General features: G+C 35.4%; 1 protein-coding gene across 5 annotated transcripts in view; it reads right to left on the bottom strand.

Annotated features, from left to right (window-relative positions):
- RNF19A (ring finger protein 19A, RBR E3 ubiquitin protein ligase) overlaps positions 1–19,165 on the bottom strand; it is a 52,353-nt gene that overhangs the window by 19,562 nt on the left and 13,626 nt on the right. For 3 of the 5 annotated variants that reach the window (XM_025994771.2, XM_072734173.1, XM_072734175.1), the window contains one exon: positions 6,868–7,635. In XM_025994771.2, coding sequence (XP_025850556.1) covers positions 6,868–7,541 — 674 coding nt within the window. In that variant the 5' untranslated portion in view covers positions 7,542–7,635. Of the gene's footprint in view, positions 1–6,867; positions 7,636–8,047; positions 8,218–19,165 lie in introns of all 5 variants that reach the window. The other 2 variants (XM_072734174.1, XM_072734176.1) reach the window with 1 other exon arrangement.

The following is a 19,165-nucleotide window of genomic DNA, read 5'->3' as shown; positions in this document are numbered from 1 at the left end:
GTGTGTGGGCCAAACATTTTCCATTGGAAAACAGCTGTCAAATAGAAAGCAAATGGTAAAACTAAATTAAATATAAAATGCTCCCTTTAAAGAAAAATTTCAGGAGTCTCTCTGTGCCAGTGCATTAAGTGTTATATGGGAAAAGAACACTCAGTAGGTCAGAGACAACTGAGTAATACTAGCTAACCTAACATCTTTGGCTTGAACAGTATCAAAATCTTGGTTTAAGAGATGGCTCCACGTCCTTTTAAGATCCATTATTTAACTCAAGTCTTACTTTTCATCTCTATTTTTCCATTTCTATCTACTTAAAACTGTTTAAACCTACCTATTTAGCAGGAGTGGAGGGACAGGAAGAAAGTGGTTAAGATTTATAAGACATAAGGACTGAAATAGGCAGTCCTTCCAGAAATATTTTCTGTTCACTGGATTGCCAAAAGGACGTCTATACTAAGAAAGTACTCAATGGTCAAGTTATAAGAATGCTAAGCAAAACTAAAGTACTTTTTCATTTTTTTTCTTTTTTAATTATAGGATTTTCGAAAAGAATTTTTAACATACTAATGATCATTTTATAGTATGCATTATTTTCAGAATTCATTTCACCATGACGTCTATTTCCTGGGAGAGTTTCATAGTAGTAAAGTTCTACAAATTACACTACTGATAACAGAGGAAGGAGGGATACCAGCTAGGGTCTACAGCAAATTCCTTATGAAGGAACAAGTAAAAAGGTCAAACTATATCTAACATGAAATCCAATCCTAAGAAAGACATACCAGTCCCCAATAAAAATTTTAATTAAAAAATGAGAAAAAAGAATGAAGAAAGATTACCCAGGAGTCAAAGGTACTTTTTCCCCCCAAAAGTAAAGCTTTAACACAACTTTTAGAGAACAAAGAAAATATAATCACAAATACCCAAACTATTTGATCCAGTTACGGAGGAAAGTCAAATTTTGTATCAAAATCAATAGGCTTATGTTTCTACTTGCTAGAAGTTGCTATTATTTGATGGAAAAGGATTCACTCGCTTAAAATGTTTGGGAGGTCTAGATATGTGAGGCTCACCTCCTGTTCCCTCTTTCAGGAGCTGCTTTCTACAGAGGATGCCTTCTTCAGTGCTTTCCGCTACATGCTACAGGTGAGGCCTACAGTTATCGAGAATTGCCTAGACTATTTGGAGAAGTCAGTCTCATTTAGGGACAGTGTCAGCAAGCCATTCTGCCTGCATATCTAAAGCCACATTCTTTAGTAAACTAATCAGTAAGAGAAAGCTGACATGTCTCTTGTCATATCAACCTGGTTCTGAATGAGGGTTTTAGGGAATGTTATTTTTGATTCCCTTAAAACCACCAAAAATTTTAGTATCAATTAACAATGCCTGGTGTAACAGCAGTATATACTGAATTACACAGCATTAAAATATATCTAGATCAATTTTATGGTTAGGAAGAATAAACTACAAAGAACAAACTCTCAGCTCAAGCTATCTTCAAACTCTAAGCTCAAACTCTCAGAATACTTTTAGGAATATCTAACAAATACAATTTATCACTAGTTACGAATTGCAAATTCCCTGAAACACAGTTTACTCTTTTTTAAAAAATATTTATTTTTAAAGATTTTATTTATTTATTCACGAGAGACAGAGAGAGAGAGGAGAGAGAGAGAGACAGAGACACAGACAGAGGGAGAAGCAGGCTCCACACAGGGGAGCCTAATGTGGGACTTGATCCGGGGACTCCGGGATCAGGCCCTGGGCTGAGGGTGGCGCTAAACCGCTGAGCCACCTGGGCTGCCCCACAGTTTACTCTTTATGGCTCCCTATACACAAAACCTGCTGTTTTCTAAGTCACATGTATTTGTTTCCTCTGGAGAAAACCACAGGTTGGATCTGTTTTCTGTATAAAATTTCTAAAAGGTCAGCCTACACAAAACATTTCCAGCATGTCAAAAGATGGTCAAGTTATGGCTAAAACCCTTCTTTGTAGGATGGAAATAAGAGTTATACAGAGATTAACTATATTTTTAAAATATATATTATTTAGTTTGTAAGCCTATGGACCCATTTTTTAAAAATCTATTATGAATAGTATCCTCCACCTTAATAAATTATTAGAGTCATTTAAATGTCAGCCAGTTTGACACTATACAAACCTGATTACACTGCTTTAAAAAGATCACATTACTTTAAAATGGCATACTGAGAAAAAAAAGTAAAATAAAATGGCTTGACAGTTTCTAAGATATATGACTTATGTTAGTGGCATACAATCAGATTGATTCATTCAACAACTCTATTGAACATGAGGTTAACCAGCATTTACAAAGAAAAATCAAATACTTTTTTCTTTTTTGCCCTTGAGAGGCTCACAGACATTATTCTAGTATAATAAATGTTTTTATATATTCAAAGCTCCCCAGCAAAGTCAGAAACACTCACATGAGATAACAAGGATAATGTGTGCTGGTAGAATGGTGGCCTGGCCAATTGAAACAAGTGATGATAAAAACTAAATGCCCACTTTTTTGCTATCTGCCTACAATGTATAAAGTGGGCTTCCTGGGTAGAAGGTAATCAGGTATTTTTACTCAAGACAGGTTTTATACTTACCTTCCTATGTGTCTTTCACTCCAACACTTCTCCCTAGCCAGATTCTTCTCTGAACCTGTGTAAACTGCATGTTTTAGAAGCAGTCTAGCTAAATTCACCCTGGTTAAATCATAGCACACAGGTTGGGCTCCTTCTCAAGAGGACTTTTCCAACATACTGCCCTTTTTTTTTTTTTTCAACACACTGCCTTTTAAAAAAGCTTAATTTGTCGTGGCCCTCAAGAGAGTGGAAAGAATATTAAGTCAGAAATCCTTTTCTTTCTACTCTAAGCTAAGGGCAACATTTCTCAAAGTGTATTAAACTACATGTTTAAGTAAAATTAGTGTCAGACACAGAAAATGGTCATATTGATAAGTATCAAATACAAAAAAAAATCATTTCACATATAGCATTTCTAGAAAAAAGCCTTTCAAGTGTGTTGTACAACAAAACGGCTTAAATACTACATACATGCCAATGATTCTAACTGGCTAAGTATTTCTATTACCCGCTGCCAAACAATCAGATATTTACCAATATTACTTATGTCAGATTTAAATAATAAATGAATTCTAAATGAAAAATGTCTTTCTATGGATCCAAAGATTTTAATAAGTTCCAAGAGGGCAGAGAGTTTTGTCTTCTGTTCCTCATTAAATTTCTAGTACCTGGCATACAGGTGCATTAAATATTTGATTGAAACTTAAGAAATGGACACAAGGAATGATAAATGAGAGTTATAAAAAATTTGCTGTGTGCTAGGAATTATGCTAGTAATAAAATTACTAGATCTATCCCAATCCTTATAACAATGATAGGACAGAGTTTCAAAATCAGGTCTGTATGTGCTCATGCTAAGTAAAATTTAAACCTTTTAATGAAGGCATATGTAGTATTCCATATTTTCAAAGTACACATATACACATATAAATTTTATATTACTGGGTTGCCTGGTGGCTCAACTGGTTAAGCAACTGCCTTTGGCTCAGGTCATGATCCCAGGGTCCTGGAATTTAGCCCCTGTCAAGCTCTCTGCTCAGCGGGGAGCCTGTTTCTCCCTCTCCCTCTGCCTGCCGCTCCCCAGGCTTGTACTAGAGCTCTCTCGCTCTGTCAAATAAATAAAGAAAATCTTAAAAAAAAAAAAATTATGTTACTGGATGACGGTTTCTACATAATGCAACCATAAAGCCTACAATGTAATCAAGTATATAAAAGATGCTCTTAATCTAGAGAGACAATATAAATCAAATACATAAATAAAAGTATGTTAACATGTTTTGTCCTTTGTGGGTAAGACTACTGACAACCACAAACAAAACCAACAGTTAATTTATAGTCAAATTAATCAAGGCTAATTCTTTGTTAAACAATCAAGTGGTTATTTTCAATAATAACAGGATCTGTAGGTGTTTCTATTATAACATTTTATACTTGAGTTAACCTTTAAGTTATAGTCTCCAAAATATTTAGAGTATTAAGCCATTTCACTTTTTTCTTTTTAAAGATTTATTTATTTTTTGAGAGAGAGCGAGCACGCGCCAGGGGAGGAGCAGAGGGAGAGGGACAAGCAGACTCCATACAAGTACAGCCGAGTGCAGGGCTCAATCCCATGATCCTCAGATTATGACCTTAGCAGATATCAAGTCAGATGCTTAACCCATCAAGCCACCCAGGTGCCCTAAACCATTTTACTTTTTAACAATAAAGTCTCAATAAGAAGAAAATAGGCAAAAATAACCCAAAGTATGACTTTCTGAAACATTTTAAATTTTACTGAAAAATGTCACATATACAAAAAAGATTTATGAACAAATACCCCTGTATCTACCGCACAAACTAAGAAAAGTATCAGTAAGGTGATCATATAATTAACAACCTAAACTGGAACACGTGAGAAGGGTAAAGCTATTAAAAATTACAGCAGCACCATAAGCATAAACTGAAACTATCTCCAGCAAGTCAGAACCTATGGTTTTACCTCATTTATCAGTGGCTTTAGAAGCCCCTTGATTGCTCCTTCAAGTTCACATCCTCTCAGTAAGTAACCATGAAACTAAATATATTCATCCATCTTACTATTAATGAATATTTTTTCCTTGTTTGCTATTATGAACTTTTTTTAAAAAAACATTTATTTATTTTAGAGAGAGAGACTGCATGAGCGGGAAGGGCAGCATGAGAGGGAGAGACAATCTCAAGCACACTTCCCATTAAGAGCAGAGCAGAGCCAGGGCTTGATCTCAGGACACTGAGATCACTACATGAGCTGAAACCAAGAGTTGGATGTGCCACTTAGGTGCCCCTACTATGAATATTCTTAAACATGTCTCCTAACTAGATGCCTCCTGGCACACAAGAGTTTGTTTCTTCAAGGTATTTCACAAGGAGTGGATCTTCTAAGTTACAGGGCAGTGTGTATTCAATTTTAATAATATGGCAGTAGGTGAGCTAATCTTACACATCTATTTTCGTTTAGTTTTGTCCCTTTTATTTATAAAACTTTCCTTTATAATCTGTTTTGTTTTGGTGTGTTATGTGTAAGGAAAACCTAATTTTTTTCCCCTCTAATAACTACTGTTCACAATTCTGTACATTGAAAAATCAATCCTTTCCCAGTTGGCTTATTATATTTCCCCTAAAACCAAGTTCTTATACAAACAAAAGTCCGTGTCAGCTACTGTGTTCTATTAGGCTGATACAGTTGATACCCATTAGGACCACATGAGCAATCAACACAGTTCAAGAAAATATTTAGTGATCAGAATATTTGTGTCCAGGATTTATTTTCTCATTATTTATTTTCAGGGCCATAGGTTATGACACTTAAGCCTTTTAATTCATTCCATCATTTTCAAACTTTTTCTTTCAAAACTATTAAATGCTTGAAGGAACTTGTGATGCACTATTTATCCTGGGGTTCCATAAAGATAAAAAACCACACTCTTTCTCCAGACAAAACACAATATATAGGCATATTCCTCACTATCTGAACTCCCACTAAAGGAATATTTGCTATAATGATTTGCAAGAAGTGTTAATATAAAATTTCCTGTGTGTACGCTTGCACCAGTGAAAATGTGCAAGGGTCCATGGGACAAAGAGTGATACAACTGTACCCAAGCTGTTCTTACAGAATACTGTCTCCTATTCAAGTTATTTAAAGGTATTGCTCATTATCCCTATTTTCTTCTCATCATCTTCTTGAGAGTTTATTATTTATGTTCTAGTACAAGCTCCATGCATTGAGAACACAGTTCAAACGTGATAATGAATAGTATTTCTGAGTCCTTCACACAACTAATGAATTCATAAAAATGTTAAATTATCAGTTAATATTTTTAAATGCTTTATTTACACTGAAATCCTTGGTGGATAGGTAAGTGCTAGTTATACCTGGGAAAACTGGGATTTGCAAAGGCTGGAAACATATTATTAATTTTCTCACATAAAATTAAAGAACATAGACCAGATACAATCTGAAAATTTGCTACTCAACAAGCTTTTAATAATAGTTTTGATTCAGACAATGAATCCTGAAACTTCATCTGAGAAATTAACGTCATATTCCATCCGTTTCTGATTATATCCAGTTAATCTTGGAAGTTGTGGGTTTTCCCCAAGTCTTATTTATACACAGCCTCTAATAGTATGCTAAATAACATTCAGCTTTTGTTATTCTTGAAAAGCATAGGACTGTTTATTCCTAGTTATGACAACCCTACACAGCAAATGCTCTACAAACAAAAGATGCTGTTAACATAATAATCAAATACATAAGCAAAATTATTTTAAATCCGGAGACTTAGCAATACTTAGGTCATACCAACATGTACACATGATACTGTGTGGTACACATTAAGGGGTCTTTTGAAAAGGTCATCTGAGTTTATACAACCAAAACCCTTCAAAACCAAAACCAAACAAACCCCTAATCATTTCATCTGCTACACCAAAATAACAATTTTCCAAATGAATAGGGAAAATCAGTTTTGCCCACAACTAGATCCTGTACTCTTACCATCTTACTTTTTCTTGAGAAAATGTCCTTAATTGAGTATGTGATGAGACACAATATAGAAATGAATAAGATAATATTCTTGCCATTAGTATCTAACACTGTGCCAGGCATGTAGTATGCACTCAATGTATGTTTGTCTACCGAATGAATGATGACTGAATCACCTGACACGTTAAGATTTTTCTTCTAATAGCTAGTTCTTTTTCTATCCACAGAAAAAATATTAACTCAAGAAAAACCAAACAAAATCTTACCCACAGTCTGGAGCTGGACACCACCTACAATCAGGATCTGCAACAAGCCACCGTCTAAGCATAAATTCTTCATATTTTTCCATCAAGACATCATCACTTAATATCAAGCGAATATCATGGGGATTAAACCGTTCAGTACATTCTGGGCAACTGATATTAACTCTACTTTCAGAAATTTCTATCCTTAGATATTGTCGTAAGCAATCCACACAAGATCTATGATGACAAGTCATTATCTCAGGAAATCTGTCTTTAGAATGCCGCAAAAGGCACAAAGGGCACTCTATAAAGTCTCCAATTTGTTTGCTGATAGAAGTTAATCCATTGTCAGAAGAGGTATTTGTAGAGAAAATGGAGTTCTTATCAGTACACATTTCAGAATGTATACTTTCAATGCTTGCAATTCCATCCACCCCGCCATTTAGCTCCCTGGATTTACGTTTGTTATCCTTTTTCCTCCGAAACAGAGAGCCTATTGAAATTCTTCTTTTTTTGGGTGCCTTTTTCACTGAAGGCAAGCTTACAGATGAAGCAGAAGACTGAAGATCACGATCTGAACCCATTTGCCGATGTAAACTCATGTCTAAAATGCTCATTAGAATTGAGTCAGGATCCGTGTTTATACACAGCCCTTCATTATATTTAGAGATAAAACCTATTTCTTGCTCTTGCATTCAGATTAAGCCATGATGTAAGAAAATCCTACTTGGTTCTTTCAGAGAATTCTTGAAAAAGCTTGACTCACAGAAGACTATTATCATAGATGGTCTGAAAAACAAAACACAACACCAAGATCATTTTATTGTATTCTTAATCTGCATGTATTTAAAATAAACTTAAACCTTACTATGCAACTTCAAACCAGTATGTTCTTTAATTAGGTGGGTTTTTTTTTTTAATAAGACCAATTTACTTAGACTACATGAGAATGTAAGAGTATATATACAGTGAGCACTAAAACAAGGATATTCCTTAATCTTAATTTAAAAAAACTCTAGATTTGAGCTGACCTTATTAAAATCTCATAAAAAATTTTGATCATTTTCACTGAGACCTCAATGATTCCCTGCTGCTTTTAAGAGTTCTTTTTTTAACTGACAATAAATATACATGCAAATATGAAGGATTATTAAGTATAGCTTATACAATCGTTAAGAGCAAAGTGTGTGTGAGCTCTTACTTTGACAGATGTGATGACTTGTCAAGTTACAGGAATTAATACAACATAATGATATATCACAAGGCTGGATACAAAGACCAGTGGAGCAGGATACAGTCCAGAAAAAAGTCCCACATATATGCGGATACTTGAGTTAGGTCAAAGGTGATATTACTGAGCACGAAGAATGGCTTTTTCAAAAACAAAACAAACAGCATAATACTATTTAACTGGTTACCATCTGAGAAAAGGAACTTAACCTAAAGCTCACCTCATGTATAAAGTCAATTCCAACTGGTTCACAGATTTATGTACTAAAAGTAAAATCATGAAGCTTCCAGAAGTCAAAAGAAGAGAATATTTCTGTGAAAGATTTCTTAAATATACAAAAGTACTAACCATAAAAGAAAAGACTGACAAATTGGAGTATAATAAACTCACCAGACAGTATTAAGGGAGTGGAACAATACATTTGCTACATATTACTAACTAATAAAGGACCAAGTACCCAGAATACGGAAAGAACATTGACAAATCAGTAAGACAAAACAATCAAAATGGGCAAAGGATTTAACAGGCACTTAACAAAGGATATGAAAAAGTGCTCAATAATGTTTTCATCAGAGGGGTATACATTAAAGCCATGTTGAGATACACACCCAGCAGGATGGCTAAAATTCAGACCGATATTTCTAGGTATTAGCAAAGATATGGATTGCCGGTCAGAGCATAAAATGACATGACTACTTTGGAAAACTGTTTAACAGTATTTACCAAATTTGAACACATAGATACTCCATCACCCAATTACACTACTAGAAGTAACTGCTAAGAGAAATGAATGCATACATGCACCAAAAGAGATACATAACAATATTAATAGCAGCATTAGGTCTAACAAACCAAAATACTAGATGCAACCCACACTCTTCCAACAACAGAATTGTATAAATTCACATTCTAGTATACTAGAAATCAATGAAAATAAACAAAATACTGCTTCACACAAAACAAGAACGAATCTCACACAGAAGACGGCACACTGTATGTATAACTCTATTTAAATAAAGTTAAAACCAGGCAGAACTAATCTATGATGATAGAAGTAAGAAGTATAGCTAACTTTTGTGGGGATGCACAAAGGGCACTTGGACATATGTAGTAGTTACAAAGGTATGTTCACTTTGTGATAAATCGCTGACCTACAAACTCATGTTTAATACACTTTACTGAATGATTGTTATATCACAAAAAAAAAAAAAGCTTCTTGAGCTGGTATCTACACATATCCTTGAGAATGTCATACTGATTTCCCAAACAAAATCTAGAAAAACATTTCACTCAGGTAAACATCAGTTTATATTTTTCCATTATTTGCAACAGTCTCTGTTAAGTCTGAGGAAAATATAGGGTGTAACAGGTTTTACTAAAATTTTCTGCATATTTTCTTCCATGTTTTTATTTTATCTTGCAACTTAAAATAGCTTCTTTACTCTACAGTGCAATATATTTATCATAGATGGGAACTACAGAGGGAATCTATTTTGGGGAACTTATCATAAGAATTTGTCGGGACACCTGGGTGGCTCAGCAGTTGAGCGTCTGCCTTCAGCTCAGGCCGTGATCCAGAGTTTCGGTATCGAGTCCCACATCGGGCTCCTGCATGGAGCCTGCTTCTCCTCCCTCTGCCTATGTCTCTGTCTCTTTCTGTGTCTCTCATGAATAAATAAATAAAATATTAAAAAAAAAAGAATTTGTCACTTAAAGTAGTAAACTAATGGTACTTTGACAGTATCACCTGGGAAATTTTTCAAACTACACACTTTAAGATCGCCATATATTTTTTTTTCTCTAAAGGAGAACCCTGTGAGAGTGAAGTACTTAAAAAAAAAAAAAAGAAAGAAAGAAAGAAAAAGAAAAAGATTAAAGAGAGAGAGAGAGAGAGAGATCATGCACACATGCCCAGAGGTGGGGGGTGAGGGACAGAAGGAAAGGGAGAAAGAATCTCAAGCAGACTCCCAGCTGAGCATAGCGCCTGACATGGGGCTTGATTCCCATGACCTGAGCCAAAATCAAGAGTCAGATGCTCCACCAACTGAGCCACCCAGGCTCCTCTAGAAGTACTCTTAATACTTACTCTTAATACTTAAAGTAGGATAACATGGGCAAACTGTGACATCCTATTTAGGAAATACTCCTAAAATATTGTGCATATATACAAATATGCCTCAAAGTAAAGATAAATCTGAAAACTAAAACTTTAATATTTCTCTACTGTAAAAAATAACACACTGGGGCACCTGGGTGGCTCAGTGGTTGAGTGTCTGCCTTTGGTTCAGGACATGATCCCAGGGGATCAAGTCCCGCATCGAGATCCCTGCAAGAAGCCTGCTTCTCTCTCTGCCTCTCTCTGTTTCTCATGAATAAATAAAATCTTAAAAAAAAAAAAAAAAAACCGCACCAAACCTATAACACAGAAAGACAATGATAAATTATAAAAACATGTATAACAACGAACAGATTTCCCTACTATACAAACTGCTTTCACACATAAGATACAAGGACAATGTTTGGAGAAAAGAATTACAAAAATGAGAAAGATAGGATACAGTTTTTAACAGGGATACAGTTTTTAACAACAATCACAACTAAAGAAATGAAAATTCAGACATTATATACCCTCTTTGTGCATATTAGATTGCAAAGATTGTGAAGGGTTGGTGAGAGTGTACGGAAACATACATCTCATATACTGTTGGGAGTATAAATCAGCATTATTTGGGGAAACCAATTTGGCATTATCTATTAAATATAAAATGGAAAATTTTTTTTAATGATTTTATTTATTTATTCATGAGAGACGCTGAGAGGCAGAGACCTAGGCTAAGAGAGAAGCAGGCTCCATGAGGGGAGCCTGATGCAGGACTCAATCCCAGGACCCCAGGATCACGACCTAAGCCCAAGGCAGACAGTCAACCACTGAGCCACCCAGGTACCCCAAAATGGAAATATTCTTTAGCCAGCAATTCTACGTGTAAAACTTATCCTTCAGAAAATATAAGGACACAGGTGTGCAAAGACAACGTGCAAGGAAATTCACTGCAGCCTATTTGATGGAAACAAACAAGACCAAAAAACACACACACAACCTGAAAATAACTAAGTGTCTAACAGGGGACTGGTAAAAATAAATAAACCAACCACAATTTATGTGTAATGATATGGAAAGCACTCTCTACATAATGCTGAGAAAATAACTGCAAAATAGTGTGTATGAAGGCATTTATGGAAAAAAACATATCTACTCAGGCTTACATATACATATGCAATTTCAGGAAAAATGTTAAATCATTGACAATGGCTACCTTGGGGAATACAATCTAGTATTGACTTTCTGCCTTCTGCAGAGTTTAAAACTGTATCATAAGCATCTACTAGACTTAAAAAAACAAAAACTAATTGAACTCCACAATTAACAAGAAACATATTTTGCCCTAAAGCTAACCAATCATAATAAGGATGGGTTCCAGAGTTTGTGTGTTTTATATTTAGGTCAGTCATTTAGTGGCAGACTCTGATTAAGAACCACTAATACTAAGGAGACTTAAAACACTCTCACTTAAAAAAAATACATGGGCTTTGCCTCTGAAACAAGGCTCCTTGTTTTTTCATTACTCTAGGTACAAAAAATAAAAGTTCCAACAAAAACAACTCAGCTTATTAGTCATTGTCAAACTAAAAGGATTACGGTGAGGTATCTCATAACCTATGGCATAGGGATGATGAAAGACTTAAAAATCCACATAATTTAATGACTACCCTTCTGCAAAAATAATCCATGGAACTATCTATAAGGCATGTAACTGAAGAGTATTAGGAATGTCTCAATCAAGGGAACTTTGGCTAACTTAGGATTTCTGAGACTACATCCTAAACCGCTTAAAAAAAAAAAGTACTACAGAAATTCTGCCAATTTGAACAGATGACAAAATGTGTGAAATTAAAAAAAAAAAACTTTCAATGATTCAAGAACTTATTTTTAGAAAAAGTTGACTTCATTCTCCAGTGAAAAATAAAAATCTATTATTTGCATGATTTAATATAGTACTATTCTTTCTGACCTCAACTTTTTTGAAGTAAACTATCAATTATCAACTATATGAATTTGTATTATGTTCTGCCTCAGAAATGTTCACACCATTAAGATAAAAATATTATTTGAGGGTTTTTTTTTTTTAAGATTTTATTTATTTATTCATGAGAGACACAGAGAGAGAGAGGCAGAGACACAGGGAGAGGAAGAAGCAGGCTCCATACAGGGAGCCTGATGCGGGGACTCGATTCCCGGTCTCCAGGATCAGGCCCTGGGCTGAAGGCTGCACTAAACTGCTGAGCCACCTGGGCTGCCCCTACTATTTGAGTTTTAAAACAAATGTCTGAAAAAAAAAATTTTAAAAAAAAAATGTCTGGGCTACAGGTTGGAAAAAGAATGGAAAAATATTGCATATAATAATACCACTATATATTAGAGTTTAGAAGTCCTTTTTATCTGTGCCTTAATTCAAACCTCACTACTCTAAAATAGGTATTATTAATCTTATTTGATAGGAAAGCTGAAGTTCAGAGAGAGTAAATATTGCGAGGTTAGTAAATGATAGGATTAGGAGTCAAATTCAGGTGTTCTGATACCTCAGCCTCAGTACCATCATCTGCCTACAGTTATCTTCATAAAACAACTTCTCTAGTCACTATCAGCATTTCAAAAATTATCTCAGAAAATAAGACAATAACATCTTGCACATCATCTAGGGCTAGTCTTAACTATCCTTCAACTCCATTATCTCACTCAAGCCATTCCTCCTGTCTGAAATGCCACTCCTTTTCTCTCCTCCTAACCAAACTATACTCAACTTTTATAACTCAGATGAAACTTCATTTTGTTCACTTTTTTCCCAATTATCTTTAATTTTTTAATAAGGTTTTTAAGGTAGAACTTGAATATTTGTGATTTCTTTAATACAATAGAGCCAAGATGGTGTCATGAACATAAAACATAATGAACAAATGCCAAATGAGTATTTCTTAAAATGACACACTGTTACTGAAGTGATACTATTCCTTAGCCACAAGAAAGTATCAGTCTTGTTATTCCACTGTCATACCTCCTAGGAACATATGTATTCAACTTTTATTTTTTTTATTTTTTTTATTTTTTAAACATTTTATTTATTTATTCATAGACACAGAGAGAGGCAGAGACACAGGCAGAGGGAGAAGCAGGCTCCATGCAGGGAGCCCGATGTGGGACTCGATCCTGGGTCTCCAGGATCACATTCCAGGCTGCAAGCGGTGCCAAACTGCTGCGCCACCAGCGCCACAAAAAGAAATATCAGTCCACTGTATTAAGATGATATTATACACAAAAGCTTAGATATTTATATGATAGAATGTACATATCATTTCAGAGAAGGAAGAGATGATGAAAGGCAGTAAATGTATTAGTGACAATTTGAATTATCTCCAATTTGTAATAATCCCCAATCTTGGAAGCTCTTTAAATTGATGTCCTACAAGATTCCATCAAAATCCTAGAGGAGAGCACAGGCAACACCCTTTTTTTTTTTTTTTAATTTTTATTTATTTATGATAGTCACAGAGAGAGAGAGAGAGAGAGGCAGAGACACAGGCAGAGGGAGAAGCAGGCTCCATGCACCCGGAGCCTGATGTGGGATTCGATCCCAGGTCTCCAGGATCGCGCCCTGGGCCAAAGGCAAGCGCCAAACCACTGCGCCACCCAGGGATCCCTATTTTTTTTTTTAATTTTTATTTATTTATGATAGTCACAGAGAGAGAGAGAGAGAGAGGCAGAGACACAGGCAGAGGGAGAGCAACACCCTTTTTGAACTCGGCCACAGTAACGTCTTACAAGATACATCCACGAAGGCAAAAGAAACAAAAGCAAAAATGAACTATTGGGACTTCATCAAGATAAGAAGCTTTTGCACAGCAAAGGATACAGTCAACAAAACTCAAAGACAACCTACAGAATGGGAGAAGATATTTGCAAATGACGTATCAGATAAAGGGCTAGTTTCCAAGATCTATAAAGAACTTATTAAACTCAACATCATAGAAACAAACAATCCAATCATGAAATGGGCAAAAGACATGAACAGAAATCTCACAGAGGAAGACATAGACATGGCCAACACGCACATGAGAAAATGCTCTGCATCACTTGCCATCAGGGAAATACACATCAAAACCACAATGAGATACCACCTCACACCAGTGAGAATGGGGCAAATTAATAAGGCAGGAAACAACAAATGTTGGAGAGGATGCGGAGAAAAGGGAACCCTCTTACACTGTTGGTGGGAATGTGAACTGGTGCAGCCACTCTGGAAAACTGTGTGGAGGTTCCTCAAAGAGTTAAAAATAGACCTGCCCTACGACCCAGCAATTGCACTGTTGGGGATTTACCCCAAAGATACAGATGCAATGAAACGCTGGGACACCTGCACTCCGATGTTTATAGCAGCAATGTCCACAATAGCCAAACTGTGGAAGGAACCTTGGTGTCCATAGAAAGATGAATGGGTAAAGAAGATGTGGTTTATGTATAAAATGGAATATTACTCAGCCATTAGAAACGACAAATACCCACCATTTGCTTCGACGTGGATGGAACTGGAGGGTATCATGCTGAGTGAAATGAGTCAATCGGAGAAGGACAAACATTGTATGTTCTCATTCATTTGGGGAATATAAGAATAGAAGGGAAGGGAGAAGAAATGGGTAGGAAATATCAGAAAGGGAGACAGAACATAAAGACTCCTAACTCTGGGAAATGAACTAGGGGTGGTGGAAGGGGAGGAGGGCGGGGGGTGGGGGTGAATGGGTGACGGGCACTGAGGGGGGCACTTCACGGGACAAGCACTGGGTGTTATTCTGTATGTTGGCAATTGAACACCAATAAAAAATAAATTTATTATTAAAAAAAATAAAAAATAAACTGATGTCCTAGCACAAGGATTTGTCAGGCTGTATGTAATGCATTGATAATATAAAGTAATGAGGGTTGGGCTCCATAATGTTATGGTCATTGGTTTAGTGGGAATGCCCAAAATAAAAGCAGGGATGTAATCAGAGATACTAGAAGAGTTTAGTTACTGAAATAGAAAATAAAACACAAGCAGATCCTAAAGTATGTATTTTCAACTAAGTATCTACAATTATAATCATTGTCACACCAATGTCACAACGTATTCCAGTCACTTGTTAATTAAGCTATGAGAAAGGTCTCTCCTTTCCCTCTTTCTCAGTCTAGCGTAACTCCAACAAGTAACCAAGACTGCAAATTGCTGCTACACACTCATGCCCCTAAAGAAAATGGTTAGGGAAATTAGTTTTATTGCTGGCAAAGGAGCCCAATTCCTGACCTTCAATGGACTTCAAGAACAGCACTTAAGTCTGGTATTGAGAAGGACAGACTCACATCTGCTCATCTAACCTTCAGTGTTAACCTTCAGTTCAGTGTTCATATCCCTTAATATCAAGATCTCTTGGTTCTTACCTTTTTCTACCTTTTTTGGGGGGAGGAGGGGAAGGAAAGGGGGAAGAGAGAGAGAAAGAGAATCTTAAAGCAGCCTTCACACCCAGTGCAGTACCAGCCACGGGGCTCAATCTCACAACCTTGACATCGTGACCTGAGCTGAGATCAAGAGTTGGATGCTTGCTTAACTGAGGTGCCCCTACTTTTTTCTACCTCTTGAGAATATTTAAGGAATTATGAAATAGGAATGGCCAAAAACAAAGGTATTTCTACTAATATGTGTCAAAACTTTGTAGACTAAAAATTTAGTAAAAGTACTGGTAACTTTGTGCTGACTCATTAAATACATCTAATTTGACACACTATTTTTAATACTTTGTAAAAATTACAGAAATTGAGCATTCTAGCTGAAGCATTTGATCAACAATTACAATACTGTTTTAAATGAAAATATGTACCAGATTTTAAACACTCAATTTATAAACACAGGATACACAAGAACAGTCAGAAGGCTCAAATCCATACAAATAGTACTATATCTATTGTTTAAGAAAAGTGGTATGTGTCAGTCAGGGTCCTGGCAAAAACCAAAGTATTCTCAAAGAGGTAACTGAGGAGCACATTTTAAAAAGTGTGGGCAGGGTTAAAGGAACCAAACAGGGATGGCAAAGTACTCAGGAACCCACTGCCACCCTTTGGAATGAAGGGGCAGGAGGGAGCAATTACTGAAGAGAAGCTGTGCAATAGCAACTGGAAGAATAACATCCAGCTTCTCTCTGTCGCTCTCCAATACCCTGCCAATGCCTCACACTGCTTAAGTCCAACAAAGGAGACCAAATGAGGCAGTTCAAGTCAACTACCTCTGGGGCTCAGAGCAAGGCAGAGAAGGGTTAAGAGAGGATCTGAAGGGGCAAATAAAAAAAGAAATCCAATACTGGATGTAAAAAAAAAGAGGAGAATTTGGGAGTCAAGACCTGGTTTAGCTACATTAAGTTACAAAATCCCTGTATAAAGAATATCACTGAGTCTGTGATCTCTAACTACAAAATATGGATGATACCATACCATACTATTCAGACAGATATTAGGGGAACAAAGTGAAGCTGACATGTGCTAAATACCTAACAAAACAGCACTATATTAAATGTTAGCTGAGATGAAATATAAGACAAACTTTGTATCCAGGTGCCTAACAATGTGTAATTTATAGCAGATTCCCAATAAACTCTGGTTAAATTATGATGTAGAACACACATAAGTGAAAATGAGGAACTGAGAGGATTCTGTTTATATTTTTACTTTTGGTTTGCTATCACTGTACAATCCTTATTAAGGAATACAATCTTACTATATTCAGCTTTTTACACTGTGAAAAGATAAGAACCTTTATCCCAGGAGTGCTAGAGGAGAAAAAAAAAACATGTTAAGTATCCTGACACCATGTCACCTCAAGAACTATAGATTTAAGATTTCTCCCAATTGTAAACATCTCCTAACCACAAACACTTCAATAGCACCCAACTGTCACCCACATGCTAAATGATTTAAAATGAATGAGAGAGTATTCTGGAAATGCAGAAGGCTGGGCAAAAAAAGTTTACAGACAATCACTTCCCAAGAGAAAATTCCATTATACTCTTGATCTGTTTTTGCCTCTGTTATTCAGCTAAAATTAGGCTTCTTCTGTTACTTCTCAGAAGGTTAAAATATAGAGAAAATCCAATGATTTTGTGTTGATGGTCTATAAGTATAAGAGCAAAAAGTATCTACAACTTCTAATTTCAATTTTTTTCTTTTCAATGTCTGACACCCAGATGTTCAGCATCTCTAAAAACTTGCATGTAATAAAAGTAGCACGGAACAACATGACTAGCGTTGTTGAAAAGAACAGTCAAGTACAAAGTCATTTTTTGTTTGTTTGTTTTTAAGTGAGGAGGAAATAAACAAGAGCCCCATCTAGTGCTCACTAATTTTGGTTGCTAGTGAAGCCTGAGCTATCTTACATTCAAGGGGAAGAGTCAAGAAAGAAGATAAACAAAACTTTCTATTTTAAATATTGTATTCTGTATTAAAAAGCATAACAGGCTATTAAGCTTCTTCGTAGCAATATATATTTAGGTTGTAAAGTTGGGAGAAAATAAGGAATAAAAAACTTTTTAATTTAAATAGCTATATATTTGGTATTATATGTGAGACCAGGAGACAAAGAGGGATATTTGCTTTGGTGGCAAAGATATTTTTAGTATTTCTCACATGTTTACAAGTCATTTGTATTTCACTTTCTGTGGCCTAACCACATGCTCATATCCCACTGTTGGTATATTCCTTACTGATGTGTAAACTTACTTATATATAAAGAACACTTGCTTTTATGTGTCAAAACTTTAAAAAATTGTACTTGATTGTATGGCAATTTTCCAATACAGGTATTTCAAATTTTCTTAATGAGTTCAAAATCACTTATCTTTCTCTTTATGAGTCTTGGGCTCTATACCTGTCTTGGAAGAATATTGCTTACTCCAAGAGTATATTTTAAAAATTCTCTTAATGTTTTCTGTTACTTCTATAGTTTATCTTTTTGCTTAAATCTTTCATCCATTTCAATTCATTTTAATGTTAGGAATAGGTGAGATCAAAATTTGATGTTATCTAAATAGCTAGTCAGTTACCTCAACACCAGTTGTTGAATAATGATCTCTTTTTCACCCACAATCTCTATTTAAATAAGCTACATTTTGGTGTATGAATTCTTACTATCTAGATGGTATGGACTTCTAAAATAAACTCTTGAAATAAACTACCAAACCGTTTTGTTTCAATTTGTACTCCCACCAGTCAGAAAGGTGCTTATTTCCCTGAATTCTTTACCAACATTCTACATTATTTCAATAGCTTTTTCAGAGTGGCAAAAAACAGTAAGTACTTCAATTTCCATTTATTTGATTAGTAAATAAAGCAAACATTTGTTCACACTGTCTTTATGTCTTCAATTATTTATCTGTTCATATTTTTGGTCCATTTTCACACCAGAACATTAATGTTCCTCTTTGATTTTAAACATTCAATATTTACTTACTAACATTTGCTCTCTAATTTTGTAATATTTTGAAGAGGGTGAAAATTTGTATTTAGCCCCATCTACCAAGCTCTTCTGTAAATCTTTTTTTAATGCTTACAAAATCTTTTCAGAGGACGAAATCTATTTATCAATACATCTACCATTTTGGTATTCATTCCTTCTTAATCCAGGATCCAAATTTCACCTGAGGTCATTTCTCTTCAGTCTGAAGAGTGTCCTACAGCATTTCTTGGTATGCAGGTCTCCTTGCAATGAATTCTCTAATTTTTATCTGAAAAATGTTCAGATAAAACATTTTTATTACCTTCATGTTTTATGGATATTTCTGAATTTAAAATTCCAGGTTGACAGCTTTATCCTTTTGGAACTTTAAATAGGTCATTCTATTGTTTCCTAACCTCCATCATTTCTGATAAGTCATCCTTCATTGATATTTTAATTCCTCTGCATTGTGAGTCTTTTTTTTCCCCTTTGGCTGCATTCCATTTTTGCTTTCTACCTTTGA

The sequence above is a fragment of the Vulpes vulpes genome, chromosome 13 (genome assembly GCF_048418805.1).
Source record: "Vulpes vulpes isolate BD-2025 chromosome 13, VulVul3, whole genome shotgun sequence".
Classification (NCBI taxonomy): domain Eukaryota; kingdom Metazoa; phylum Chordata; class Mammalia; order Carnivora; family Canidae; genus Vulpes; species Vulpes vulpes.
This window is presented reverse-complemented; position numbering and strand designations above follow the sequence as displayed.